General features: G+C 33.0%; 1 protein-coding gene across 1 annotated transcript in view; it reads left to right on the top strand.

Moving 5' to 3' along the window:
* Positions 1 to 27,138, top strand: part of UBR3 (ubiquitin protein ligase E3 component n-recognin 3) — a 240,214-nt gene that overhangs the window by 100,124 nt on the left and 112,952 nt on the right. Inside the window, exons 18-23 of the mRNA XM_058549221.1 lie at positions 291 to 433; positions 3,240 to 3,336; positions 13,986 to 14,127; positions 17,539 to 17,643; positions 18,682 to 18,855; positions 20,648 to 21,108. Of these exons, the coding sequence (XP_058405204.1) occupies positions 291 to 433; positions 3,240 to 3,336; positions 13,986 to 14,127; positions 17,539 to 17,643; positions 18,682 to 18,855; positions 20,648 to 21,108 (1,122 nt within the window). The remainder of the gene's footprint in view (positions 1 to 290; positions 434 to 3,239; positions 3,337 to 13,985; positions 14,128 to 17,538; positions 17,644 to 18,681; positions 18,856 to 20,647; positions 21,109 to 27,138) is intronic.

The raw sequence follows: 27,138 nt of genomic DNA on the forward strand, positions 1-27,138 counted from the left end.
CATTTCCTGAAATTTGATTAATTTGTTTTGGGGAAAATATACTTGTGAGCTACTTCAGCCTACTATTTATTAGTAGACTTCTAGATTCAAAAATATTTAAAAATTTCACAATTAATAGGAAGTTGTTGTTGAACTGTTGTATTATATAGCCCTCTTGTGGCCAACTTTATAAATTACAGCCAATTGCTATTTGCCTATTTTAGCAAAAGCAGTTAGAAACTAGGGTACCATGGTAAGGTTATAAAGCTGGCTTTTAGTCATTAATATCTTTTTTCTTGACACATACATCATATTCCAGAAAATCCAAATCCCAAAAGTGGCATTATTCCAGGCAGTTATAGCTTTGAATCAGTTTTATCAGCTGTAGCTGATTTTAAGGCTCCTGTTTTTGAACCTGGAGGTTCTATGCAACAAGGCATGTATACTCCCAAAGGTATGTTTATATACATAAACATGTTCTTTCAAATATTGGTTTTTTGAAGCTGAGTTGTTGTGTGTACTGAAAGAAGATGTTTTGCCTTTTATTTATTCAGCTTTGGTTTTTTTTTTATCAACTTTCTTATAGTGTATATTTTTTATAGTATTGCTTAAAAGTTATATTGCTTCCATTTATCTACAAATCTATGGTTTTGTGTTATAATAAGGCCTCTTAGATGACTCTAAATTATGAAAGGAACTTTACATGTGAACTCTAGTTCAGTTTTATAAGTAAATGAACTGTAAATGAACCCGAAATTATAAAACAAAATATATACTTAAAAACATTTTGAATGTATTTGCTCTCAATTTGATTTTGAAATAGTTCTCACTACCCAGATTTTAACTTACAATAGTTAAAATTAAAATTTATATAGAATGCTGATAACACTTTCTTACATTTTGAATCTATGTAAATACGTAGAAACCTTTTTCTTAAGTTGTTGGTTTTCTAAGGTTATCCCCCTAAATTCATAGATGACATTCTTGACAAGAGCCAGAAGTAGGTGAAGTCTTGATTCACAGTCTTTTTTTTTCACTTTCACATTTTCACTAATCTAAGTTAAAATTTTGAAGGAAGTAGCAGTTACGTGATTCTTGACTCCCTCAACACTCCTTGTTTAAATGAAAAACTGATGCCCACTTTGACGTTGTAAGTGGCATGTACTATGTTTGGCAAAACAGCAGAATAAGCCTTATCATTTAGGATTTTTCAGGGAGTTCACAAAGGTAGGCAGAACAATCCAGAGTCTCTGGTTGGAATGTATTCAATTAAAGTAAAAGTACAGTATTTCTTTATTGTAGAGAACAATTTGTATCTAAAATTTAGATAAGCTTTGAAGTGGAGTGGCATTCTGGTATAGTACAGTGCTTGTTAAAGTGTGATATGAGGGTTACTCTGTCAGACTCAGTCGAAGTCCTTATTAAATTAAAACAAAGGTTCCAGTGCCTCAGCCCCAGTCTGCTCTTATCAGGATCTCTGGGGATGGATTCTGGGAATCTACTTTTTTATTAAACAAGATCTATAGATGATTGTCATGCACAATGAAGTTGGAGACACTGAGTTGGAGCCCTGGGCATTTGAAGATCAGAGTCAAGAAATTGGGTGTCATATTTCAAATATAGTACTGTATTGTATTAGCTAGTTGTGTGATGTTGAGAAAATCAGTTTTTTATTTTTGGATTTGACTTCTTATTTGTAAAATGAGAGAGTTGGAATAGATGAGTGGTTTCTAAGCTTTTTTTTTTTTTTTTGGTGAGGAAGGTTCGCCCTCAGCTAATATCCGCTTCCAATATTCCTCTTTTTGTATGTGAGCCACCGCCACAGGATGGCCACTGATAGATGAGTGGCTACCACTAGGTCACTGGGGCTGGCCCTACACGTTTTTTAAAAGTGATTGAAATAAGCCTTTAGTTTTGAGGAACTAAGCCTTAAGTTAATCTGTTATACAAAACCAATCAAAGCAGACCTGCTCTTGTTAAAGTGGGTGTGGGTAGTAGACACAGCTTCTCCTCTGTTTTACCACCTCCTTGCTCCTGATGTGGACCCTGTTAAATCTCTGTGGAAATCCAGCTCTGTAGATCATTGTTTGAAGCCTGCTGGACAAGTTAGTCACTAAAGTTTTCTTCCATTGCTGTGGTTTTGTAATTGTGATAAAGGCATTAGCATTTTAATTGTACAAATTAATAGATTTAAAAGTGAAGGAAAGTAAATGATAGAAATAATAGCAAAGAAATAATAGCAAAGGTCTGTGTCATTGTGAAGGCGTGTCTTAAGGATCTTAAGTCATACCTATGGTAATTTAGGATGAATAACCCTTTACATGAAAATAGGGACAATTGTTAATGGTTTCTTATGCTAGAAAGTTGAAATTATGGTACATGTGTGGGGAGAAGTTTAAGCCTCTTAGCGTGTTTTCAAATGTTAAGAATTCCGCTAGAGAGAATGAGAGGGCAAAAAACTTAATCTAGGAAAGAGACACTCTTAAGGCAATAGTTTCTAAAATAACTATTCTCAGGCCACATTGTAGATTTTTGCCACATCTAAATACCATCTTATATACTTAGTACTGTATTTGCTTAAATGAATTCACTTTTTTAAACTTCGCCTCATCCTAAGCATGGTTATTAGTGAGGTCACGGGTTTTACTTGCAATGGACAATTTTCTGATACATATTAAAATAATTATATATTATTAAAATAAAAAGCTTTGTCCATTTAATACTTAAAATCATCTTGTGTACTGCCGATTGTACAAATACCACACATGGGATAGTGGTTCCTAATGATGGAGAAGGTAAGAAGATCAATTGTCAGTTTTAGCAAAAGAACAGAAAACCTTTTATAAATAAGAAATGTTTATATAGTGAGACTCTTGACAGTCAATAACTCATTAATTTTTGAATCTAGTTTTCATCTTTGAACACTATTAAAAGTGTTAATACATTGTGTTCTTAACTTTCTTATTGGCACTTTGCCAAGAAAAACAGTGAACTAAACTTTTCTGGTGAGGCGTTATCACATTGTAAAACTTTTTGCTCACTAGTTCTTGCTGAACTTAAGAGAACATTCATAATGATGAAATTATAACTTTTAACATAGAAAAGTAGTCTTGATATCAAGGTTATTAAGGCAAATATATAATCAAATTAAACTATCCCATCTTTTAAATTTAAAATATACTTAAATATAATTAGTCATTAGAGATTGACTTTATTCCTAAGAAGTCAGTGTTTTGTTTCTACTTTCTTTTGAATAATAGCTGAAGTCTGGGATCAGGAGTTTGACCCCGTCATGGTCATTCTTCGAACAGTTTACCGTAGAGACGTGCAGTCTGCAATGGACAGATATACAGCATTGTAAGTCTGTTATATTGATTAGTGTAATAATGGATATTTTGTATTTATATAGAAAAATTTCACTTATAACACAAATGTGATATACTCTCATTAAAGTGTTCTCTCAGTCTTTAGAGGAGAAAGTAATATTTTAGGATTAAAAAAAATAATCTGGCTGAGATTTATGTTCTCAAGATCTTGATCCAAAACCTGATGTTAGTCTGATAAAAATAAATTTTATAAAACACGATCACAAATAAACGTAAATCAAAAAATAAACTTATTTAGTTGCTGTTGACCAGTGGAATTCAAAGCTTGGTTTTGTGTTGTTCTACTTTTAAACCAGTAGAGGAGGCACAAATTAAGAGAATAAAATTGGCTGACATCAGAGATGATGGGTATCTACAAAAAGTGTGGTAATATTTCTATGTTCTTGACACCTGGGGAAATAGCCAAAGCAAAATGAATTTTATTTGTAAATATTTAATAAAGTAGTTTAAAATGTTGATGACTGCAGAAAATAAAAGTTTTGAAGGATATCTTTTTAATGAAGAATTCAATTTTCTGTTGTTGTAGACTATTTTTTTAATGTTATTATTTCCACCTATTTTTAAACCTTAGTAGTTAATATTCTATTGCTGAACATCATAGGCTATCATCTTTTATTTGTGCTTTTCTAAAGCTTAAGTTAAAAATTTTAAAAACGAGTTTAAAATGATGCAGATGTCTTTGATCTTGAGAAAATATTTGTCTAGATTACTATCAAAGTGTAAATATAGATATTAGGTGTAATTGAAACTTCTCTTTTGCCTGGACTTTGCAGTAATAGAGTTATGTTGAATTTAAGATCCATCACAGACATATCTGAAGAAAGTTTGTGGTGTACCATTTTAGCATTACCCGCCCCTGCCCGACCCCCAAGAAAAAAAAACAAAAAAGAGAAACGAAACCTAGTGCAGCTATCAGCATCTCTCTTTACCTTTCTATAAAACCCTTAGGGAGATAGTCTGAGGTTCTCTTTTCTCTGCTTTCTTAACAACTTCTTTTTATTATTTTCATGTGGTTTTGTAACTGCTTATAGGCTTTTTTTACTAGACTGTTAGCTCCTAGAGGGAAGATATTTTGTCTCTATATCTCTTTTACATCTTCAGTATGTACTTCAGTGCTGGCACATAGTAGGCATTCAGAATGTTTTTGTTGAATAAATACATTTGAGTAGTTCACGTTGAAAAATGAAAAGATGGGTGGGAGGAAGTATTTGCATGGAAAACCTAACGTGGCCTTTATAAACACTGTTGTCTTAAATGGCTCTGCTTTTTTCAGAGAGTGTTGGTGGTGGGTAGTCGTTTGAATATATAAGAATTAAATATGTAGTAAATTTTATCATGCTCTTTTACATTGTAATTAATAGAAATCTGGACTGGAATTGGGCTGAAACTTGCAAAGCTTTGAAGGAATCATTCAACACCTAATGTAATTACTTTTAAAGGGGAAATTTTGTTTAACAATATATATTTATTGAGTGCTTGTTATATTCCAGGCACTCTGTAAGGCAAACAGAATTGTATCTTTTATTTTTTACTTAGCTGACTTTTAATTGAGCTCTGAGGAGTTTATTTCCTTTGTTTAGACCAGTAATTTTCAACCAGGGACAATTTTTGTCCTCCAGGGGACATTTGGCGTTGTCTGAAGACTGGGAGTGTTGTTGCTGATATCTAGTAGAGGCTGGGTCTGCCACCCACACCAAAGAATTATCTGGCCCCAAATGTCATTAGTGTCAAGGTTGAGAAACCTGGTTTAGACCTATACGGACATATAGGTAACCTTTTCTGTTTGCAGGTATCTTGTGTTTTCTAATCAGTTCTGTGTTATTAGTTGTTTAGATCTATATCATATTTTGACTTATAACTACTTCATATAGTCAGAGAAAAGCATTTCCCCGGAACTGTTTTTTATTAATTTTTCCTCTTTCCTATTTTGCTCTCCATTTTTCCCAATTCTCTCATTTCCTCCATTTGGACTTTTGAGTTCCTGTACAATTTCTTTATAGTTTCTTAGATATTTTTCTCAAGTGCTGTGATGTTTCTTGAGAATTTGAAAATTTATGTTTTAAAAGAAATGTGTATTTAAATAGAGCAATAATAACATGACAAATAAATATACTCTTTAGCTTCAGACTAAAACCTTTTAATCATTTTCTTTAATCTTTGAAATTTTATGTGTAAGCTATTATATTCATCTGATAACATTTTGTGTACTTAAATATCACACCCATGAAGAAATGTGTTTGTTCTTTGTAAAACTTAATTTTTTTTGAAATTTGTTTTGTATGTGAAATATAGCATCTGCTTTCTTTATGTGATATCTTTTATTTGCTGTATGTTTGACTGTTTCCGTTCTTATAAGAGCACAACTGGGAAGATAACCCTGAACTGTAGGACTTATTGGCTTTTGGTCATTTTCATTTTCTTTTAGTTTTAAGTGGCTTAACTAATTTTATTGAGTATGATCCATTTTTATTTGCAAGAAGACAATAGAAAGGCCTTTTGAATAATAATAGTGACAAATCGTTGGATAAATTAAAACTGTTGTGTCCTCAGAATCCAGCTTGGTGCTAGGCACTTTGTAGGCAATCAGTAATTGCTAAGTGAATGAAAAGTAAATTTCTTTAAATTTTTGTGCTGAGAATTTAAGTGAAAATAAGGGAGGTGCTTTATGTGAAGTTTAGATATTTAGAATCTTTGGCTCTTATTGCTAGAAAAGGCCTTCAAGATATTCTATCCAGGTTCTATAAAAGTGTCTTAGGGGCCACTGAAAGAGAGGGTTGGGCAACAGCAAGAGGAGGCCTGGGAGAGTGGAGGAGGCTCATCCTGCTTCCTTCACTCCCTCTCACATTACCCTTAATGAACAGTTCAGCTTTTAAAAAGAAAAGAAAAATGAGCCAACAACAAAACAAACCAGTAGTCAGAAAACCATTTATTCAGTTCACTGTTTTATTTTACATATGAGGACACTGTGGCCCAGAGAAGCTCAGTGAAATACGTTTGTTAATGGCAGTATTGGAACTATAGTCTAGGCCATTTCCAAAAGACAAATGTGATTTTATACAGTGGCTGTTTTAAATTCAACTGGAAAGCAAATTTTCTTATACTATAGTTTCTGGTATTTCTTTTGTTTCCCATCTCCTATCTGAAAGGTTAATGGCTGCTGCCCCATGTTTGAAAGTATGATATATGAGTTTATATATATAATTTTTGTCTCAAACTAGTCAATAATTAGGTGTCAGTTTGAGTCACTTAAAAATTTTTTGCTGTCATATAGCTTTTCATTTGCATTATTCCATTAATGCTTTTGAAAAGAGCAGTCAGAATGATGTATTACCTGCTGCCTTGAACAAATGTATAACCTGTATTTTGGAATACTTTATTAATCTAGGTGCTGCATATATAGGGGCTAGTGCTTAAAGCAAACAAAGAAACAAAATAAAAACTAAAAATTGCTTTTCTATGCTAAATGAAATAGAATAGTTGAAATATTTTATCACGAGGTATTGGGATTGTTTTGAAAATTATGCTTATATGTACCCAGAAACCATTTTTTTTTAAATGCAAACTTTATTTTATGGCATGTTCTTCTTGAATCATAGATGCAACTCTTTTCTCTGGTATGTTAATAATTTTTTTTTTGGTGAGGAAGTTTCGCTCTGAGCTAGTAGAGCTCTGAGCTCTGAGCTAAGATCTGTTGCCAACCCACCTCTGTTTTTGCTTGACGAAGATTAGCCCTAAGGTGACGTCTGTACCAGTCTTCCTCCATTTTGTATGTGGTTCGCTGCCACAGCATGGCTTGATGAGTGGTGTAGGTCCGTGCCAGGGATTGAAACCCATGAACCTGGGCCGCTGAAGCAGAGCACACCAGACTTAACCATTATGCCATGGGGCCAGCCCCGATCATTTTTTTAAGTTTTTTTTTCCCCACCTGCACAGTATGTTTCCTCTAAGTTCAGTTTTCTATTGTTCGGTCTCTAGCTTCCATGTTAGAGGCATTCTTTGGATCTCTGATAATTCTAGCTGCTTGTGATTAAGAACTCTTAGTGTGTTAGTGGAGCTTGTAGGATTAGAGGTTTAACGTAGGGTGATGTGGGCAGGCAGGTTTGTTGAGAAGTCCTCATATTAGTCTCTTTAAAACTTTTCTTTGTGGTCTGATCAGATTCCTCAGAGAAGTACCTTCAAATATTGCTCAGAAGATAATGTTCTGGCTGCCGTTATTCTGTGAACTGACTGGGAGACAAGGCCTAGGGGTTTTGAATCAAAAATGCATATGATGGCTTTAATCCTCCATCCTCCTACCCTTAAATGTACTTATGTTTTACCTTCTTCAGAGGTGAATTCTCCAGCCAGAATTCTGTTGGAGTAGGGGAGAAGTTTCCATGCAATCTTCATTTTAGCTTTGCATCTCCTCACCTCCAGTTATTAAGGTACCAAGTGCTGCCAGTTTCTGAGTCTTGAGGATTCTGCAGTGTAATTTGGGTTGATTTTCCCCATTACCTTCTTATGATTTGGCTTTCTTAGGTTTGACAGATGAGTTACCACATGTCCATTTGCTTTCCAATTGTCAAAAGTTTGCATTTTTTTTTTCTTTTCTGATTTTCCCCATCCTTGTGGTTTTCATCCTTGTAAAAATAGCATTACTGCAAAAACAAAAACAAAAACAAAAAACCATTATTGTAGTTTTCTTGGAGTTTTGGGTGAAAGTAAAATTAAATAGTTATGTTCATTCTGTCATTTTAACTTCAAGTGCTAAATGTATAACTCCTTTTAATTTGCATTTTCTGGATTACTAGGTGAGATTGAGCCTTTAAAAAAACTATTAATTTCCCTTCATATTTCTTGCTGTGAGAACTGTGTATGGATTATTCCTTGTCGATTTTTCTCTTAGATTGTCTGAAGTTTATTAAAGTTTTGCTTTTTATATTTAGATCTTTAATCCACCTGGAGTTGATTTTTATAGAGAGTGAAGTAGTGATTTATTTATTTTTTTCCCTATAGACCAGGACCATTTACTGAACAGTCTGTCCTTTTCTCACTGATTTGTAATGCTAATTCTGTCATAAATAGTTCATCCTCATTATTTGCAGATTTTTTATGTGCAGATTTGGCTACTCGCTAAAATTTATTTTTAAACCCCAAATCAATACTCTCCTAGTTATTTGAAGTTATGTATGGACATGTGTGGAGTGCATCCAGCTGAGGTCGAACAAAGCAGTCCTCTGCCCTCTTGTTTCAGTGGTCATACTGTAAACAAGTGTTTTTTTCATGGTCTGTTTAGTGCCACATTTTTGCATTTTTGAAAATAGTGCAAATGAGTAAAAAATGTTGAGCTTCAGAAGGGGATCAAACTTAAGTTGCTATCAACTTAAAATAGACAGTTACAGATATAAGTTGTTATATGCAAGCTTCATGGCATTTTTGTCTTTGTTGGCGATTTCGCTGTTTAAAATGGCCCCCAAATGTAATGCTGAAGTGCTCTCTAGTGTTCCTAAGGGCAAGAAGGCTTTGATGTGCTTTACAGAGAAAATTCATTGTTAGATAAGCTGTGTTTAGGCTTGAGTTATAGTGCTGTTGACTGTGAGTTCAATGGTAAAAATGGAAAAAAGTAGAGAAAATTCACTGATCTGTACTTAAGGCCCCTCTGAAAAGTACTAAGTCTGTGAGGAAACTATGGAAAAGATGAAAAGCTAAATTTGTGGACTCATGAGATTATGATTGCTAAAAAAAGGACAGCATTGTTGTGAGGCTGAAAGCTGAAGAAATTTACTGTTGCATTACCCAGGGTCAGGAAAATGTTAAACCTTTCTTGGCGAGTGCCGGCTGGCTTGCACATTTCAAAAAGTAATAAGGTGTGAAAAATGTTAAACTTGCAGGCAAGACAGGTTCTGCAGATTATGAGACTGCAGAAGAATTTAAAAAATACTTGCTAAGTGTTATACAGGAAAAGAGTTATGTGGAAGAGCAAATTTTCACTGCTGATGGGGACAAGCCAGTCCCATCAGCATTGAAAACGAACCTATATAATGCAAATGGCATTTTGGTTCACAAAAGTGTTGTGACCCTAGACTTGCAGGAACCTAACCCTGTATTTCCCCTAGGAGCAGTAATTCAGCGTTTGTGGCGACTTCATAGAACATAACTACTGTGAATAAAGACAATTGACTGTATCAAGTATGTGTATGGGTATAGGTCTATTTCTCTCCTGTTCATTCTGTAAACTAGTACCCTACTGTCATGAATACTGTCTCCTTCTCCTTTCTCCTCTCCTTGCTCCTCTTCCCCTTCCTTCTTCCACTCCTTCTCCATCTTCTCTCTTTTCTTTATAAGAGTTATTTATTATTGGCCCTTTGCCTAGAATTTTATGATGACCATATCAAATTTAACAATAAAACAGGTTGGATTTTGATTGAAATTGTACTGAATTAATAGATTAATTTGGTAGAAATGGCATCCTAACAGTAATGTATTTTCCAACCCGTGAACATGGCATATCTCTCCATTTATTTGTCATCTTTAATTTCTTTCAATAAAATAAAAAAAAATTTTTAATAAAGGTTTTGGATATCTTTTGTTAGATTTATTCAAAATTATTTTATAATAATTATAGATATTATATGTAGTATGTTTCCTAAAATTATATTTCTTTTGTCTTAGTGAACAGGAATATAGTTGATTTTTGTTTTCAACTTATGTTCAGCTGGACTGTTATTAGGTCTAATAATTTGTGTTTTTTTTGTGTGTGTGTGAGGAAGATCAGCCCTGAGATAACATCCATGCTAATCCTCCTCTTTTTGCTGAGGAATACCAGCCCTGAGCTAACATCTGTTGTCAATCTTCCTCCTTTTTTTTACCCCCCCCCCCCCCCGCTTTTTCTCCCCAAGGTCCCAGTAGATAGTTGTATGTCATAGTTGCACATCCTTCTAGTTGCTGTATGTGGAACGCCGCCTCAGCATGGCCGGACAAGCGGTGGGTCAGTGCGCCTGGGGTTCTGAACCTGGGCCACCAGTAGTGGAGCACGTGCACTTAACCGCTAAACCACGGGGCCGGCCCCAATTTGTGGTTTTTTAAAAGATTTTCTCTGTGGAAAGTTAAATTTTCTAGGAATAATGATGGTTTTGTTTTTTTTTTCTTCCTGTATACACACACACATTTTTGTCCATCTTTGCTGGTGAGGTCTCTAATATAGTATTGAATAATAGCGATGATGAAAAGCGCTCTTGTCTTGTTCCTAATGCTTTTCCACCATTAGATATAATATTTGCTTTAGTAGCTACCGTTTATCAGGTTGAGGAAATTCTTTTCTGTTTCATGCTTACCAAGAATTTTTATTATGAATGAGTTTTTAATTTTATCAAGTGCTTTTCCTGCATCTGTGTGGATGATGGTGTACAATCCAAATATCTTGGCATTATTGAGAACAACTTAATCTTATCATGATATACTCTTTTTTTAAAGAATATAAATATTGCTTGATATGGTTTACTAGTTTTTTTTAAAGAATTTTTTTACGTTATACTCATGAAAGTGATGGTCTTATAAATTTTTTTAATCATTCTATCCTTGTATTGGTAACAGGGTTATATTAGCATCATAGAATTGTCTGTTTATCTTTTCTCCTTTTGCTGGTCTCTAAAATTATATATCAGGAGGGGAGATTATCTGTTTCTTGAAGTTTTTTTTTCCTAACAGCTTTATTGAGATATAATTCACATACAATACCCTTCACCTTTTAAAAGTGTACAATTGAATGGTTTTTAGTGTATTCACAGAGTTGTGCCACTATTACCACAATCAATTTTAGAACATTTTCATCACTCTAAAAAGAAACTTTAACAACCACTACCCATTTCCCCTCAATACCCCAGCCCTAGACAACCACTAATCTACTTTCTGTTTCTATAGATTTGCCTATATTGGACATTTCGTGTAAATGGAAGCAAATGTGGTTTTTTGTGACTGGCTTATGTCACTTAGCGTAATGTTTTCAAGGTTCATCTATGTTGTAGCATGTATCAGTACTTCTTTTCCTTGCCAAATAGTATTCTGTTGTAGGGATATCCCACTTTTATTTATCCAGTCATCAGTTAATGGATATTTTGGTTCTTTCCACTTTGGGACTATTATGAATAATACTACGATGAACATCTGTATATAAGTGTTTGTGTGGACATGTGTGTTCATTTCTCTTGAGTATATATCTATAGATGAATGGAATTGCTGGGTCATAATGGTAACTCTATGTTTAATTGTTTGAGAGAGTGCCAGTTTGTTTACCAAAATGGCTTCACCATTTTATATTTTTACTAGCAGTGTATGAAGGTTCCAGTTTCTCCACATCCTCACTAGCGCTTATTATCTGTCTTCTGATCATAGTCATCCTTGTAGGTATGAAGTGGTATCTTATTGTAGTTTTGATTTGCATTTCCCTGATGGCTAATGATGTTGAATATCTTTTCATGTGCTTATTGGCCATTTGTATATCTTCTTTGGAGAAGTTCTATCCAGATCCTTTGCCTATTTTTTAATTGGGTTGTCTTTTAATTATTGCATTTTAAGAGCTCTTTATGTATTCTGAATACTAGAGTTATCAGATATATGATTTGCAAATATTTTCTACCATTCTGTGGGTTATGGGCTATCTTTTTGCTTTCTTGAGAGTGTCCTTTGAAGCACAAAAGCTTTTAATTTTGATGAAGTCCGGTTTATCTATTTTTTTCTTTTGCTGCTTATACTTTTGGTGTCATATCTGTTGCCTAATCCAAGGTCACAAAGACTCCAAGGTCACAAACACTTAGGCCTGTGTTTTCCTCTGAAAGTTTTACAGTTTTAGCTTTTACATTTAAGTCTTTGATGTATTTTGAATTAATTTTTGTATATAGTGTGAGGTAGAAGAACTTGATTCTTTTTTCATGTGGATGTTTCTTGAAGTTTTGATAGAACCTGCCTATTCAGCCACCTAGGCCTCATGGATTTTTTTGTGTGTGTGTGTGGGTAATTTAAAACTACTGATGCACTTTCTTTAAAGGTTATAGTCCTGCTTAGGATTTTTATTTCTTCTCGAGAAGGATTGTCAAGTTATATTTTTCTAAGAAATCTTCTGTTTTGTCTTAAGTATATACTTAATGATTTAAAAAAATCCCATCTTCCTTTTTATTCCCATTATTTATTTGTGTTTGCTGTTTTGTATTCTCCATTAGTCTTATCAGAGGATTGCCAATTTTACTATTTTTTTAAGAACCAACTTTCGATTTTGTTTCTTTTTATTTTTCTTGTTTTCTATTTCATTCTTTTTTCCTTTATCATCTGTTATTATCTTCTTTCAACTTCTTATTATTCGTTATTATCTCCCTTTTCTTGGATGCTTAGTTTTTGATTTTTTAAAAAACGTATTCATTTCAGGCTATGAATTTTCTTCCAAGTACTGGTTTAGTTGTATCCCACAATTTTTTCTACTTGGTTTAGGTTCTAAATATTTAAAAATTTCTATTATGATTATAAAGACCTCTGAATTTCTAAGAACACAGTGTTTTAAAATATCTACATGTATGGAGTTTTGGGTTATATTTTTAGTTGATTTCTAGTTTTATTTGCTTTGTGACAAGTGGTTGTGGTCTGTATATCAGTTCTTTTGGTATTGTTGAGATTTACTTTGCATCCTAATATTTCGTCAGTTTTTATAAATGTTCTGAGTGTAGTTTCAATTATGTGTATTTTTAAATTATTGGATGTTCTTTGTTTTTGATTCAGGCTTGTTAATTGTGTTGTTAAAAAATCTTCAAAATTCTTATCAATTTATTTTTTTTGGCTTTCTATCACATAGAAGTATGTTAATATTTCTGTTATGGTTGTGGGTTTGTTGATTTCTCTGTGTAATTCTCTCAGATTTTGCCTTTTGTATTTTGAGTTTGCTATTATTTACATACAAATTCATAATTATTATCTTCCTGAGGAGTCTGTTGATCTTCCATTGCAGAAGAGACAGGCAAGCTGTCTTATTTCTCCTTGTGAGTTATCCTTTCATTGAGGGTAAACCTTTCAAAGGTGTCAGTTTTATGTGAGATCTCAGTTCCGTCTCTGAGCCTTGTATGAGCCTAACACCTTGAGATCTGCCTGCTCAAGGACTTTAAAACCATTGGCAAACACAGTGTTAGTGCTCGTTGTTAATTCCTTCTTTTCTTCTGGTACCTGGGAAAACTCCACTTTCTTTTTTTGTGAGTTCAAATATGCCTTCAAAAAATTATATTTTATCTAGATTTTTCAGCTGTTGGTAGTGGGAGCATTTTTAGGTTATCTATTTTGTTCAGTTGTTGCAACTGGAAATTTCTTTGTTTAGCACTTTATTTTGTATTCTTTCTGTTCATTTCCCTTTGTTAACATTTTCCTATTCATGTTTCTTTCTAGTTTTCATCTTAGCTCTTTCTGCTTATTTTTATCCAATGGGAAAAGAAATAGTAATGTTCATTTTGGAGAGAATAGATATCCATTTGGCATTTTTGAGCAATTCGATTAAAAATAGTACTGCATAGAAAAATGTGACAGAAATTGATATCTATAAATCACTATGTAAACCACAGTTTAATTTTGAGTCTATCGTCTAACTGTAGTTTTGTTTTATTTTTGCAGTTTAAAACAGAGCGGAAAGTTCCCTGGAAATCCCTGGCCCCCCTATAAGAAAAGAACGCCACTCCATCCCAGCTATAAAGGTCTCATGAGACTTTTGCACTGTAAAACTTTACACATTGTGCTATTCACTCTGCTTTACAAGGTACAGTAGTAATTTGAATAGAAAGACTGAGATTAGAATTTATTTTCATAATTTTCAAATGAAAGTTATAAAGCATAATATTTACATAGAAGTACCACTTATAAAGCAAAGTGTATTTATACATTTAAGGTGTATGAGGGTATGTCATAATCACATATGTATAAATTCTAAGTTGAAAATAATGGAATAGCTATACCATTCTTTATGGGAAAGTATTCATCCTATCCAGTTTCAGTTAGGAATATTTATTTATGGTTTCTGTAGAATAAGAAGTGAAATGTTGTGGAACTACAGGAGGGTTAGAATGAACAACAGAGGCCAAACAACCATCAGTATCCACTAAAATGACAAAACTAAGATGCCAGCCATGGGGGCCAGTGACCCTTAGTTTAGTGTTGTTCTCTTGGCTTTTCCATCTGATCAGGCATGTGACATGGGTGGATTTGAATAGGTTCCAATGTAGCAGCATTGAGAATTTGCTTTTGATAAATACCTTAGAAACTCAAAAGATAATGTTTTTATTTTCTTCTTACCTATAATTTGTTTTATTCTTGGGTCATCTCACACAGAACTGACTTGTTTATTTGGCTAACATTAATTATGTACTCAAAAATTGTATACATAAGATTGTGGAATATGTGTGTGTGTGTGTGTGTGTATATATATATATGTATATATAATAGGCATATTTATGATTTAATCCAGATAAGAGATGAAAGATAAAAGAACTATACTCATATAGATAAAATAACCATAAATATCTATAAAATAACTATAGACATGATATTATACAATTAGATACAAAGAACCTATTGTTTCTTCCTCTTCCTAACTAGAATTTGAAAAATTAAAAGAAATTAAAAGAAAAGTCAGTGTACTTGTTATGCAAATTGCCAATTACTACATACAAATTTTTAAAAATTACTTAAGAACATATATATTAAATTTTGTTAAGTAGATATTTTAGTTTTTTTCTTAATATTTGCTGTATAATGAAATAATGCTTTGAGATTTCTCTACCCCCCCATTCTTTTCAACTCTACTCCATGACCAATTTTTCATTTTACTTGTAAAAGTTATTCCTGTTAAAATTTTAGACATGTGCCTCAAAAAACATATTGAATAGTTTATTTTCATTAATTTCCAAGAGGATTATTCAGTAAAGTGATTTAAAATATTCTTTTTCTTCATTAAAAATAGATTTTTTTCATACTAAAAAGATATTTGTTTTACAAATAACAGACATTTTTTGAATGTTTGCTTATTGCCAGATTTTGTTTCAAATGCTCTGCATACGCTTATATACAATAGTTTAATTCTAGCAAAAATCCTTATGAGTGAAAGTTCTATTATTATTCTCATTTTTCAGCTGTGATTATTGAGTTTTAAAGGTTAAATAACTAGTTCCAGTGTGAAGCTGAGTACTGTTATAATAATAAATAATAAGTAAATAATTAATAATTTAAAAATTAAAGAAGCCCTACTACAAATGATTTGTGTTCTTCAAGTTATATTTTTCAACCTTTTCCTTTGCTTAATGTAAAAGCAGTATTTTATCAAAAATAGAAAAACACTGTTTTAGTTGTTACAAGGTTATTATGAATAAATTTTTTAAAATTTCAACTTTATAATAGCTTTTCTGACTTTAATAATAATAGGAAAAACTTCTCTAATTGACATTGCATTGGCGAGTCAACTTTCTAAAAGTCGATTTCAGTAAACCATTTCATCTCTTGCCATGTTTAATGTTCAAAAACTTTAATATAGAACATGTTAATAAAACTCCCCAGAAAAATCATTTTTAGTTCTTTTCGCAGTACCTAATAAGGTGATTTTTTTCCCTTAGCTTTTTAAGTTAGTTATCTAAAGCTATAAGCTGTAGTGTCACAGGACTTCAAGCCAAAATTTACTTGAATTTAGCTAGTCATGTTGTATTTATCAAGAGGAGGCAGTGTAGTAATGATAGGTAATCATTGGGGGTCTGAAATCTGTGTTCTGGTATTGCTTACACTAGCTGGGTGTGTAGCTGAGCCTTGGTTTCCTCTCTGTAAGATAGTGGATTAGAAAGGATGACTTCTGTTGCTTCCCAGCCTACGATCCCCTCTGACTGCTGCTCCTGCTCCTCACACCATCTGCGCCACCTACCTACTATTTCTTGAACACCAATTGCTAACAAGTTACAGATGTTAACTCATATAATCCTCACGGCAGTTCTGGACCGTTATTCCAGTTTTAAAGATCAACAGAGTCTGTTAATCAAGGTTAAATACCTAGCTATAGACAGAATTTGTATTAAAAAACTAGATTTTTAAAAGGTTTTGAAAGTCTGTGCTCCTCACCTCTGTGCCACACAAAAGATGAATGGAAAAGCCCTCTCAGTGGTCAAAATAAACCTCAGAAACTCAGTGAATTGACATCTGTTCTTTAATCACAGTAGATTGTAGGTTTTAAGTGCCAAAGTCCTCCTTTCCAAGCCCTCTCAGCCATTTGGGCAGTTTCTATGAGGCTCAGCCTCACCTGTCGTCTTTTTTTCATATTCTGTAGTCTCACCTGCAACACCTCTCCCCACAGAACTGCTTCCTCTTAACCCTTCCATCATTCGGCCAGATGACTTTTTTATAATGAGGAGAACACGATAGCTGCCAGGCCCTTTTTTCCTTATGATAATTTAGGTATCTTCTGCTTAGTAGTCTGTTGCATCATATTGAATGAGTAATTGGTGTAGGTAGCCCTGAAATCCTGTGTAAGATGTGTAAGGCTTGCATTGTGTAATCCATGTATAAGGTCAGATTTATCAGTTTCCTCAGAGAAGCCTGTCTCCTAACCACTTGCATCCCTTTTTCCTTTCTCACCTATATAAAACACACATTTACACAACTGCAAATATTCAGGCTCAGAACTTTACTTTTAGAGACAGATTTTAAGAACAATAATGTTCCATAAACATTTATTGTGTTCCTGGCATGCCAGGTGCTATGTTCAACACATTTGCATGAATTATTCTATTTGACAAACTTATTTATCTGATATCCCTGTCATCAGGAGAAGAATGTCAGCAAATTAGGATGTAAAATATTCTTATTAAATTATTTTATTAGACACTAGTATATTTATATTAATGGTTTTAGTGGACTATTTAATGTGTTAACCTTTTGAAGATCAGCAAACTAGTATTTCTAGATATAACTTAAAATACTATGTGATCTTGAGAGGGAGCCTCTTTTTTTGGTTTTAGTCTTTTCACCAAGATGTAGCTTTACTTACATATCTGATCATACTATAAATATGTTTATATTTTCATATATATGATTATGTTATTTTAATCTATAACATTAAAATGTTTTTGGATATTTAAGTGAAATATATTTCATGGAAAAAAGTAATTATGAGGCTTTTCTTCCCTTTTTAAAGATTTTGATGGATCATCAAAATCTGTCAGAACATGTACTGTGCATGGTTTTATATCTGATTGAATTAGGACTTGAAAATTCAGCTGAAGAGGAATCAGATGAAGAGGTAAGTAGTTTCTTATATTTTTAAATATTAAAGTTATGCCTTAATAAAGGTAGTATACATCTTGAAGTTATTTATGGATTCATTGTACTCATATAAGATCTTCTTAACAACTGGAAAAGACCCTTTTTGTTCTTCAAATACGTATGTTCTTTTAGGGCTTTATTGATACATTAAGCTCTGCTTAAGGAATTATTGAATTTGAAATCTGTGGTTTATAACATATTGACCTCAGAAAAGTGGTTAATGCATTTTTGGTATTATGCTAATAACATTGATTACTGGTAAATTGTTAAGTTACGACTTCAGCCTGGAAATTGTAATAATTGATTAGAGTTTATTTTTGAGTAGCAAATTCTTTCTGTAAAGATTTGAAGTTAATGAAGTAAGTTTTGTTATATGAGAGAATTTAAAGTACTTAAGAATACAAATTGTTAATGTGTTTCAGGACTCTAGAAGTATCATTTCCATAAAAGCAATTGTTACTACAAATTACTTTTGCAAACGTGAGATTCTCTTCATCCCTTTCCTCCAAAAAGACAAAATACAACAAAGCATAATAATAGCAAAAAACAAACAGTAAAAATACTAGGCAGTATTTTTTAGTCTAAGTTGAATCAACATATATTCTTTCATAGATATTAAAAGATCATTAAGATTCATCTAACAGTAGGTCATACTTTTGGATGATTTTCAGACTTTCTTCCACAATTAGTTCAAACTAGCATTATTTGACTGTTTTATGAGTTTTTACCAATTAATGATGAAAAATAGTCTGAACAGTTAAATATTTCCAGATTGAAAAATGTATTTTTCAGGAGACATTTAGCTGACTTGCATTGGACTTACCCATATTAGTTTTGAGAAATTTATTCCTGTATTTTGTGTTTGAATTTGGTTTTATTAGCACTTTATAATTTGGGAATGAGAAGGGCTTCAGGAATATGACAGGCAGTGGATGATTATTTGAGCTTGTTACATCTCCATTGTACCTGAGACTTGACTTGGCAAGGTTTGATATTCATTATGTTTATGTTTTAGGCATCAGTGTGTGGACTAGAACGTTGTCATGACAGTTGGTTTCCTGGAAGTAACTTAGTATCGAACATGCGACACTTTATAAACTATGTTAGAGTGAGAGTTCCAGAGACTGCTCCGGAAGTGAAGAGAGACTCACCAGCAAGTACCAGCTCTGATAGCTTGGGTTCTTTACAAGTAAGTGTAAAAGAGAGAAAGCAGAAAAAGGAAAAACTTTGTTATTGTTTAGATCATCCTATGATATCCAAAAGAAAAATGCGGTTGTAGATAACTTTAAATTGTCTTTTATTTCCCCTGATATATCTAAGGCAGAAGTTGCCTCACCATTCTTTTTCCTTTAATCTGCCAGAGTTCACGACGGCCTAAAGTTCTTCAAAGAGAGGTAGATGTGTATGATATTTGTATTAATTAGCAACATGGCTTTAACTGGAGATGGGGAAAAACACTTTGAAGTATTTGTGTGTGAATGTGTGTGTTTAATTAATATGGTTAAAATAAAAAAAAATTTATGTGTGTGTGTGTTTTTTGAGATGGTGTTTTAGGCTTAATTAAAACAATTTGCATTGTTGAACTTAGAAATAATACTGAGTGAGTTTTTGTTATTAGCGTTGGCAGTATTTTGGACCAATTATAAATGGCACATTTGGGTCTTTTTACATTTAGCATTGTTACTAACATCTTAAAAATAAATGACTGTTTCCTAAATCAAAATAAATTTAATCTTTAATTGCTGGCAGCATGCCCATTTACAGATTTTTTTTTTTGCTTCTATGGCAATTAATTAACTTTGATAAAATAAGCCCACAAAAATCTTAAACTCCATATAGTGTATATTTGGACTCATTCTGAAAATCAGCTCTCTTATTGCATGTAGCTTAATTAACTAATTTTAAAAAAGCAGAAATGAAAAATCTTGCAATGACATGCCAAGTAACTAAACTTAAGCACCTCTAATCCCTACAGTCTAGATTTTTGTGAGTAGAGAACATCGAATCAGATAGTTCTCATAGTAGAGTCCATTTCTAGGAGCTTTCTTTGCCTTTGACAATATGTTTTTGCTGGGAACACCATAAAAAATTTTGATTAAAATACTGGGATCTTTGTAAGAGGCAGCTTTTGCCTCTAATGCTGGTAGAGAGTACTTTGGGAAACAGCTTGGATGTTAAAAAATAGTGTATACTATAATTTAGTTCATAAAAGCTCAACTGATATCAGAGCATCCTTTCTATGCTTCCTTAAAGAAATTAATGAAATCCATTAAACTGACTTGTGTCTTAATTGAAAGATGATTTCTAAGATCCATAAGGCAGTTTGACTGCTTTAGCAAAAAGGCTAGATAAGTTATTGAGAAAAATAGTTTAAAAAAATCTATTCAAATAACAAATCTCAGTGATATTCAAATGTGAAACGTCAATTGGATTTTTCATCTTTATATTTCATTTCTGTAACTAGGGATTTATGATAGTGATTTTTAAACTTTTGAAGTTCCTTAAAATGAACTTAATTAGCAGTTCACATTTATTAACTTAGAAAAAAATTAATTTATAAGTTTCTTAACTGGAAAATATAGCAGTCTTCCTGAAGTTAGTAAAGAGTATAGTATTCTTGATGAGCTTTTCTTCCTTTAAATTGATGAGGAACTTAGTTTATGATTCCTCTTTAATATGGCTATAGATACTACTCAAGCTTTGTCTATTTTCCCTGGTGGATAGGCCCAGGAGGTTGTAAAAGAGGTTTTATTGTGGATAATCTCCTTTCTCCTCATTGTTGTTTCCAGATTGAGTGAGACTAAGTATCTTTGAGAAAGAGAGGTAAAGGGACAGATTTACTTAAAGAGCAAATCTATTGAATAAACCTTTGGATGCAAGTTTGAACATTCCCTTTGGAAAATATAGTACTAATTATGTTTTTAAAGTTGATACTGAATAACTTCTCTTGATTTTTCTTTCTTTCTCTTTTTTAATGGTAGAATTCTGGTACAGCTCAAGTTTTCAGCTTAGTAGCAGAGCGTAGAAAGAAGTTTCAGGAGATCATCAATCGCAGTAGCAGTGAAGCAAATCAGGTGGTTCGTCCCAAAACTTCAAATAAATGGTCTGCTCCTGGTTCAGCTCCACAGTTAACTACAGCCATTTTGGAAATTAAAGAAAGCATATTGTCTTTGCTAATTAAACTTCACCACAAACTCTCAGGAAAACAAAACTCCTACTATCCTCCTTGGCTTGATGATATAGAAATTTTAATCCAACCAGAAATTCCTAAATACAGTCATGGAGATGGTATAACTGCAGTGGAAAGAATTTTACTGAAAGCTGCATTGCAAAGCAGAATGAACAAACGCATCATTGAAGAGATATGTAGAAAAGTGACCCCTCCTGTACCACCCAAAAAAATCACTGCTGCAGAGAAGAAAACATTGGACAAAGAAGAAAGGTACTTTTTATTTTTAATGTTTTAAACATGGATGATACAGTTGAAGATTTGATATTTCCCCCTGTTTTGGCCATCTGAGGCTAGTGACCTGGATGTTTAGCAGCTATAATCATAGCTGATTAATTTGTAAGATGAATGGAACCAAAATAGTCAGTGCTTGTGTGTGTAGTATGCTTGAGTTAGTTGTGGGTGAGAAGACGAGAGTTTCTGGCTCCAACATTAAATTACTACCCTAAATTTATAGGCCCCCTCGGCAAAATTGTTTCTTCTGTTATTTCTTTGGGGAATCTAATAATTCTCTTGCCATTTTCAGAAACTTTTATCAATTTAACTTTAAATGAGACTAGAAAAATTTTTTAAATATTTCTCAAAAATTTGACTCTTTTAGTTCCTTTTGGCCCTTTATGATCTTTCCAGTATCTGATACTAATTATTAAACAGGTTATGTTCTTAAACATACTCTAACTTATGGCCCTAGCTTTTGGAACTTTAGGTTGCTTTTAACTTGTTAAATCATAGTATTTATAAATTAAAAAAAAATTTTTGACTTTCCTTCTTGGGATGATATTTTTTATAAGTAGGATTTGTGGGTCAAAGGCTGTGAACATGGTATGATTTTAGTACACATTGCTTGTCAGAAGAATTGTATTACTCTGCTTTGTCACCAGCTATTTCCCAACAACCTTGTCAACACTGCCTGCCCTGCTATCACAAATATGACAAGGTGAATCTTGAGAGATTGAAACTCAGCATAATTGTCAAACCCTTGGAAAGGGTTCAGCGTTTATTTTAAAAAGAGCATACCTTCTAATGAATGTACGTAAGGCTAAAAGACTCAGAACATTAAAAAAACAAAAAGATTTCAGATGAAATTCAAGATAGTCATTGCTCAGTTCTCTGAGGTTATAAATAATATTCATTGGTTTGATTTCTTTAATATTTAAAACAAATTTGTCTACTAAAGCAATGATTATATGATAAGGGTATGCACTTCCAAAGGAATCATCTCAATATTATCATAAATTAAGAACCTTGGACTTTATCATCTCACTCTGTTCTATGTAGGAAACTCATTGTTATCTGGACTACTCTTATAAGCAGTATTCATTTGATAGTTAGCTCTGAAGTGTATTTTAGAGGTATTTTCTGGAGTAATTTCATCTTCTTAGTTACTTTTAAAATTACATATAGACAGTCTTATGGGTTAAATGATCAGGGAAGCAAGCCTAAGATGGATCTCACTCTGTTTTATTTATCCATTCCCTATTCATTGGGCACCAGCCAGGCACTTCTCTAGACATGGATTATAAAGTGCTTTTTTTTTTTTTTGAGCAAGATTGGCTCTGAGCTAACATCTGTTGCCAATCTTCCTCTTTTTCTTTTTTCTCCCCAAAGCCCCAGTACATAGTTGTATATCCTAGTTGTACATCCTTCTAGTTCTTCTATGTGGGACGCCACCTCAGCATGGCTTGATGAGCGGTAAGTAGATCTGTGCCCAGGATCTGAACCGGCGAATCCCAGGCTGCCGAGGTGGAGTGCATGAACTTAACTGCTACACTGCCAGACCAGCCCCAAAGAACTTTTTTTAAAAAGAGAACAAATAATTTAATTAAAAAATAAAAATGCTCAACAGCAAAATAATATTCAGATACATAAACCACAGTATCTAGTTTATTTCAAATATTACGTGAAGCAGCCAATATTAAATATACAACTTTGACCTATTATTTTGTGTGACTAATTTGTTTAAATAAGGAAGAATATAACTTCATTAAATTAATGGTCATTAAATATATCTAATAGGTGTCTATTTTGTGGCCAGGAATGTATAATTTTTGCCTCAACGATAGACCCAAGTATAGAGAAATGTTTTCTTTCAATCAAATTATTTCCAATTATTAGGGGAAAACAAAAGAGTTACATTTCTCAAAGTCAAAATTTTGTCTGAGTTACTTATAGAAAAAAAACAAGTCTGTGCTAACACCTGAAATAACACCAAAAAAGCAATAAATTCTCTTTAAAGTAATTATAGTTCTCTTTGTATTTTCCCATCTAATATAAAATTTCATCTTTAAAACAATGCTCTGAGGTATGTAAGGCAGTTTTATTATCACCAGTTTTCTTTTTTTTCCCCAGCTTTATTGATGTGTAATTGACAAATAAAATTGTTAGATATTTAAAGTGTACAATGTGATGATTTGATATACATACACATTGTGAAAGGAGTCCGCGCATTGAGTTAATTGACACATCCATCACCTCACATATTTACCACCTTTTCTTTTTTTGGTGAGAACATTTAAGTTCTACTTTCAGAAAATTTCGATTCTATAATACAGTCTTATCAACTATAGTCACCATGTTATACATTAGATCCTCAGACCTTATTCATCTTATAAATGAAAGTTTGTACCCTTTTACCAACCTCTCCCTATTTCCCCACCCCCCAACCACTGGCAACCACTTTTCTACTCCCTGTTTCTACGAGTTTGATTTTTTTTTTTTTTTTAAAGATTTTACGTATAAGTGATAACATGCGGTATTTATCTTTCTCTGCCTGGCTTATTTCACTTAGCATAATGTCCTCCAGGTTTATCCACGTTGTCATAAATGACAAGATTTCCTTCTTTTTTAAGGCTGGATTATATTCCATTGTTTATATATCCACCACATTTTCTTGATCCATTCATCTGTTGACAGACACTTAGGTTGTTTCTACACCTTGGCATAGAACTTTGTCCAATGCTGGACTCCCTGATCTTGAGAAATTGATACTGTGGAGGGGAGACAGACTATTAAACAGTTGTTAGTGTAATAAATACTATGTTAGGTGCACAGGGTGTTATTGGGAGTGGCAGGAGATAATGCTAAGAAGGTAACCAAATATCATTTAACTGGTGCTTAGTGTGTGATGGCTGTAGGGAAGCCACTGAAGGATTTTAAGTGGGGTAATAATATGCAGCGTAATCATATGCAGATGGATTAGAGTAGAGTAAGACTGGAAATTGGGAGACCAGGCTAATCAGGAATCTAGGGGGGCAGATGTGGTGAGGATCTAAACTAAGACAGTGATAGTAAAGAGAAGAGGAGATGTGTCTGAGATATTTAGCAGGTACAAAGTATCAAGATCTGGTGAGCAATTTGATGTGGGGGATGAGGGAAAAGTCATGAATGGTTCCTAGTTTTTGAATTTGAATGATGTTCCTGTTTACCAAGATAAGGGAGTATAGGAGGAGATTCAGGCTTAGTGGTAGAATTGATATGCTCAGTTTTGTACATTCCTGAGTTTAAGGAGGACATCCAGGTGAAGGTGTCCAGCCAGATAAAGGGTTTGAGACTTAGGGGAGAATTCTGAGTTAGAGCTACAGATTTGGGCAAACAGGTAATAATTAAAGCCTTTTATGTGGAAGAATGTGTATAAGAAGAAGATGAGAAGTTTGAATACAGAACTCAGGGAAAAACATTAAAGGGAACAACTGAGGAAGGAGTACCAACAAAGGTGACTGAAAAGAGATGGCTAGAGTAGAATAGGAGGAAAATTGCAGAGAGTGGCATTAGGGAAGGCCTAAGAGGACGAGGTTCAGAAAGGAAGAAACTTCTCAAGATTGTTGAATACTGCAAAAGTTCAGATAAGATTGGCAATCGCATTTGATTTGATAGTTAGGAGGTCTTCCTTTGGTTACTGTATCAGGAGCAATTTTAGTCACATATGTAATTGTACTTCATTTGTGGTGTAATTAAGTTTGTTACAGATAATTTATATTAAAAGTATACACCAAAGTCTAGTATATTAAGAATTTAGGAGTTCTTATTTCTCATAGTATTTTATAAACAGGAGTGTTTATAAGTGACATACTTTAGATGACAATTCATTCATTTTGAACTAGTAACTACTTAGAATTTAATACATTTACTGATAAAATTAGAAGGTTGAAAACGAGGTAAAATTTTTATTTTTGTTAACCTAAATTCGTGATCTTTGCTTGTGGTTATAGAATAATTTTTTGTTAAAGAAAGATAAAAATTCAGTGAATCAAAGTTTATTTTATTTCATTAAAGGTATTTTGTAATTATTACTAATAATAGACGTGATACTGGAGGACATAGTTCAGATGCTCTTTTTACAAAGGCTCTCAAGCTGTTGTAATAAATAATATTCTAAAAATTTTTAAAGGCTTTCTTTGTGTTAGGCTTTGTTTCCTTTGAGCAGTGACGATATTGACAAGGATTTGAAACTAATTCTGTAGCAGACAGCTATGAATTAAGATGAATCTGTTTGAATCTCACTGTGCTTCTCACATTGTCTTTTGTCAGTTTATTTTGAATTTTGGATTAAGTTTTATAATAAAGGCAGAACAGTTCATAAACACTTAATGATGTCACCTATAGGCAAACTTGGCATCACTTTCATAATAGATTATCTCCATAGAAAACAAGATACAAACAGGAAACCTTATGTGGTTGTAACAATATGCAACCTCAGTGTCTCCACCTCTGGGGTAATAATGAAAAATTCCTGAGTTGTACTGAATCTGCCAGAACTTGTTTATGTCTTTTTGTTAATAATTTTTATTCACATTTATGCCCAATTTTAGAAAGGAGTAACCTAAATTGACAAAAAATTCATAAGGGAAAGATAACGATGACATTCCTTTTCTGGAAATCATAGAAAGCTAGTATAGAAATGCATATTTTTTTTAGCAACTTAAAACAACACCCATTTATTTACTCACCATTTCTGTATGTCGAAGTCTGTGCATGGTGTGACTGGATTCTCTGCTCAGAGTCTCACAAGGCTAAAATCAAGGTGACAGCCGTAATTATCTGGAGTCTTCCAGGCTCATGTAGTTGTGGCAGAATAGAAATGGATTTTAATACTTACCAATCAGTTACATTTGAGGTTTTCTTATGTTTGATATATGGATTTGTTATTTGAAATATTCCCTTATGGACGTATTTATTCTAAATGTAAACGTACACGTACATGTTTAAAGGTGTGATGTAGAGTGGCATAACTGATTTTTTAATTAAAGGAACATATCCAAACTTATTTTAAATTTACAAAGTAGTGAGTGGTGTAGGAGGCCAAACATGTAGTCTATCAATGCTATTATTGTTTATAGCATTTTTGGAGGTCTCCTAGAATGCTTTGAGCATCTATAACACATTTTTGTTTCCATTTCTTCCATGGTAGCAAATTTTTGTCCTTTGAGGATGGATTTAATTTTTAAAAACTTTTTATTTTGAAGAAATTTCAAACTTACAGAAATGTTTCAAGGACGGGACAGATAACTTCCTAAACCATGTCAGAGTAAGTTGCCTTACCCTGGAATACTTTAGTGTGTATGTCCTAGAAATAAGGGCATTTTCTTACATAATCACAATACAACTTTAAAAACAAAGAAATTAGCATTATATTTGAATGATAAAATCCTTAGATCCCAAGTTTTGAAAGTTGTCTCAATAATGTTCCTTGTAGTAAAAAGATCCAGTTTAGTAGTCACTCGTTGCATTTGGTTGTCATGTCTTTCTGTTCTTCTTCAATATGGAATAGTTTCTCAATCTTTCTTTTATTTTCTTGACCTTGGCACTTTTGAAGATTACAGGGCGGTAACATTGTAGAATGTCCCTTAATTGGGGTTTGTCTACTGTCCCTTTGGTTTAGATTCAGGTTATGCATTGGTGGCAGGAATATCAAGGAAGTGTTGCTATCTTCTTTTGATTGCCATCCCATCAGGTGTCACGTGATTTCAGTTTGTTTCATTACTGGTGATTAACTTGGATGACTTGATTAAGAGGGTGTCTGCCAGACTTCTTCACTGTCAAGTTACCCTTTTTTTTCCCATTTGTAGTTAATACATAATTTGTGGAGAGAGACTTTGAGATGCCTGCAATATCCTGTTCCTCATCAAGTTTCAATTTATTCAGTTATTTATTTATGTCAGTATGGACTCATGGATTCCTATTTCATTTTATGGGTTGTAATCTCGTATGCTCATTATTCATTTTGATGCTCAAGTTGTTCTAGAT

The sequence above is a fragment of the Diceros bicornis genome, chromosome 10, assembly GCF_020826845.1.
Source record: "Diceros bicornis minor isolate mBicDic1 chromosome 10, mDicBic1.mat.cur, whole genome shotgun sequence".
Taxonomy (NCBI): Eukaryota; Metazoa; Chordata; class Mammalia; order Perissodactyla; family Rhinocerotidae; genus Diceros; species Diceros bicornis.